The sequence below is a fragment of the Meleagris gallopavo genome, chromosome Z (genome assembly GCF_000146605.3).
Source record: "Meleagris gallopavo isolate NT-WF06-2002-E0010 breed Aviagen turkey brand Nicholas breeding stock chromosome Z, Turkey_5.1, whole genome shotgun sequence".
Classification (NCBI taxonomy): domain Eukaryota; kingdom Metazoa; phylum Chordata; class Aves; order Galliformes; family Phasianidae; genus Meleagris; species Meleagris gallopavo.
The window spans coordinates 7,067,306-7,070,941 of NC_015041.2; the positions used below are offsets into that span (position 1 = coordinate 7,067,306).

The 3,636-nt window shown below is 49.2% G+C and overlaps 1 protein-coding gene across 1 annotated transcript in view; it reads left to right on the top strand.

Moving 5' to 3' along the window:
* The window catches only part of CNTFR (ciliary neurotrophic factor receptor), a 158,139-nt gene that overhangs the window by 34,934 nt on the left and 119,569 nt on the right, over positions 1 to 3,636 (top strand). Inside the window, 1 exon segment of the mRNA XM_019610159.1 lies at positions 962 to 1,072. Within this exon segment, the coding sequence (XP_019465704.1) occupies positions 962 to 1,072 (111 nt within the window).

The following is a 3,636-nucleotide window of genomic DNA, read 5'->3' on the forward strand; positions in this document are numbered from 1 at the left end:
TTTATCGGGATGGGGATAGGGGGTGAGGGGGGCTATTTGTTTGTTTGGGTTTTGCAGGCAGATGGGGATGGGCAGGGGCTGCAGTTTGGGTTTGTGCAGTGTTTGGATGTGGTCCTGTGGAGGGTTGGGATGGAGCTCGTCAACTCAGGTGCTAATTAAAGCACATTGTGTTCCAGGCTTGCAGTCGCCTGTGGGAAAACGTCTCCCCAAGAGCGACACTGAGGCTCTCCTCTGCCAGTGGAGTTTGGCTCCTTCTATTTTTCATATTTAATAATGCAGAACCATAGTAATTTATTTTTTTTTTTTAATCTTCTCAAAGCGCTTAAAAAGGAGGGAGGGAACCAAAGAAGCTCAGCCACAAGAGTTAGATAATGAGCGCAGATCTTGGCTGATAATTTGTTTGTCTAACACGAAAAGTGTGTTTGCATCTGTAACCAAAGGCACCGAATGCCCCAGACTCCACCTCATTGGGCAACACATCACACAGCATCTCTCACACATTTGTAGTCCTGGGAATCTGTACCACAAAACTGTGTGTGCTTCTTTCCTTCCCTTGGTGTACAGAGGAACCATGTGTAAGGCCCTGCAGAGTTAGGGCTTATGCAGCGCAAGACCTGTGGGCATGTGCCGGGATGCTGGGCTGACATTTTGGTCCTGCTACGTTATTTTGGATGATGACTGTTGCTGTCTTGAAGGATGATTAGAGATGCCCCAAGCTGCTGTATTTTTTTCCCCTCTCCTGTTTCATGTCTCTAAATCAAAAATATTAAGCAGATGCATGCTCTGGGGGTGGACTGGGATGCTCTTGCGGGAGGGCTGTACATCCAAACAAGCTTTGTGTCAACCCTGGCTGCCAGGGCTGGGAAACAGATGCACCCTCCCTTGTTCATTTCCTATGCTTGAAGCAAGCACTGTGCTGCACCAGATAACCTGACAGACTGTCTCTTCTGCTTTGTTGAAGAAACTCCCAGATCCAAGCGACGGGGTTCAGCCGATCGTGAGCAACCAGAAGAATCCCAGAGACTTTGATGATAAATAGGGGACGTCCCCAGGATTCAGGACCAGTGGAGAGGTGAGAAGTGTACTTACCTGCCTTGCCCTCAATTCACTTGCTTTAAGCATCGGAGCTGGTGCCCTTTCTGTTCACCCTTCCTGCACATCGGACACAGCATGTGTCTTGTGCCCAGCTCTGTCCCACTGATGCTGTAGGGCTGCATCTACCATGGCCCAGTCAAAAGGTTGTCAGATTTTCTATTCATGCCTTATACGGGTTGTGATAATCTAGCATCATTTTTGGAGAAGTCTGGGGTCACTTCCTAAGCCACAGGACTCTACTGGAGCAAAGGAAGAGTGGTGATGATACTGTCTTGTTTGGACATATGGGCCATGCTGAGACTTGCTAGGGGTTGGGAAAGCCAATCCTTGCTGCTGCTGGGCTTGAAAAATGAAAGTGATGAATTAAATTTTTAACAGGTCCCTAACTGCCAAGCAAAGACATCTTAAATGAGAATTGTCACTGTTTGACTAGCATAGCCTCCCACTTAGCAAAAATTGCATGGTTTTAATTATACTGATCTTGGAAAAGCAATCACTTGCACCAAAGAGGTGAAACTTCACCAAGACATCAAGTGTCAGGAATTCTCACTGCCTGCTTCTACTGCTCTCCCCCGTGCAACCCATTTCCCAGGGATGTTTTGCAGCCTCTTTCAGTCTGCATCAACCAAATCATTGTCCCTTGAGCCCCAGGCAAGGACAGAAATGCAACTGCAAGTGCATTTGAGGCTGGATGCAGGCACTGGATGTAGCTCAAGGTGAGAAACCACAGGGGTGGGCAGCACCTGGTGGAGCACGTTGGTCTGCAGCAGCAAAACTGCCATCAGCACTGCTCGGGGGTGGTATCTGTGGGATGGTGTGGAGTAAGGACCCCTTCCCATCCCTCCTCATCCTCCACCCAGCAACAGTTCTCCTTGCAGCTCTGCAAATAGAGAACAGCACAAGGAGGGTACGTCGCTAATAATACCAATTACTGTTACACGCTGGCTACAAGGTACGCTGGCAGTAATGGGATCCGGGGGGATGAAATGAAAGCGATATAATATGGTGAGATAAATTAGCATTGTAAAATTAGCCATGGGTCTAGTCGGGGATCTGACAAATGTGTTGCAGCTTCGTTACAAGCTCTGAGCTCTGCCGAATTGGATTTAGTGGCCCAGAGCAAAGCAGACAGGAGCAAGGGAAAAGAGAGTTTATTAGGGGTCTCCGTACACACATGCTAATGGTTAACGCTGCTTGTTGCTTCCTTGACTTTGCTGAATGATACGTCCCCTGGCGCCTGCTCGTATGCTGCAGTGCAGGAATAAAAGCCCAACCCTGCTGATGTGCTGCTAGAGCAGCTCAAGCCTGGCAGAGGAATGGGAAGCGGATGGAGGGGCGCGGGTTTGGGGTCAGGTGGGGTGTGGGGAAGGTGTTTGTGTTGTAGCACGTGTTTCAGGCTGTAGGAAGGGTTGGAGGCTGCAGTCTTATCCATTTCCCATTGCCCAGGCTGGGCTCTGGGGCAACTTGAGCTGGGCATCCCACAGCTCCCCCTGTGCGTCAATGATACACTACAAACTTCAGGGGTCCAGATGCACATATTATCCTTTTTTCTCTGAAAGGGAAGGCTCTTCGTGCCTCAGGAATGGCTGTGGCCAGATCCAGTGGGACCTGATGCCTGGAGGCTCGTTAGGCAGCAGCGGAGGCAAGCAGTCCCGCTGTGAGCAGCGCATGGATTTGTGAATGCAGACTAATTGCATGTTTAATGGCTGATGCATTACACAGAATCTAGGGAGGGGCAGGCATGATTTAGGTCTGGTTTAATAAGGCACGTCGTGTGGCTCATTTAATAATAATAAAAGCAAGGGAGAAAAGCGCAGAATATGCTGTAGAGCTCTGTGGTGGAGCGGAAAGGCTTGCAAGGAGGTCAATACTAAGGCTTCTGCAAGCTGTGCCACAATGGTGCTAGAGGAGTGGTGGGTATATGGCAGACGTCCACAGAAGGGATGAATTCCTGGGGACTGCAGAGGGCTGGCCATTGCACTGTGATGTTCTGGAGATCAGTGCATTGTGGGGTCCCCTGGACAGCAGCATTGATTGGAGCAGTGGTCACCGTGGGACCATCTCAGCAACACCCAAACCCAGGAGCATCCCAAGAAACCCAGATGGGTTTGTGTGCTCGGCCCAGGTTGGTGAGGACCCAAGGAGCACCAGTTGGTGGAAGATCAGTGTGCTGGTGCAGCTGCCCATGTGTATGTGGCTGCAGAGCAAGCAGGGCTTAAGGTGCAGCTGTGATGCATATAAGGTGCATCAGGCCCCAACCAGCTCCAGGTACAGCCAAAGGGTTTGTGAAAGCAGATCCTCTGGCCCCATCTTTGCTGCTGGAGAAGCAATGCAAGACCTCAGCAGGCAGCAGTAGGAAGGTGAGTCCTTGGTGCAGTGCTCATAGTAGCATGAATAGAAATACGACTTCTCAGGCTCTTGTGCAGCAATGATATATCTTGTTTCTATTGACTTTTTTTTAAACCTCTAAAATACATTGTAGATTGATCTACAAATCTGCAAAAAGCACTTGTTTTTTTTCTTTTTTTTTCTTTTTTTTTT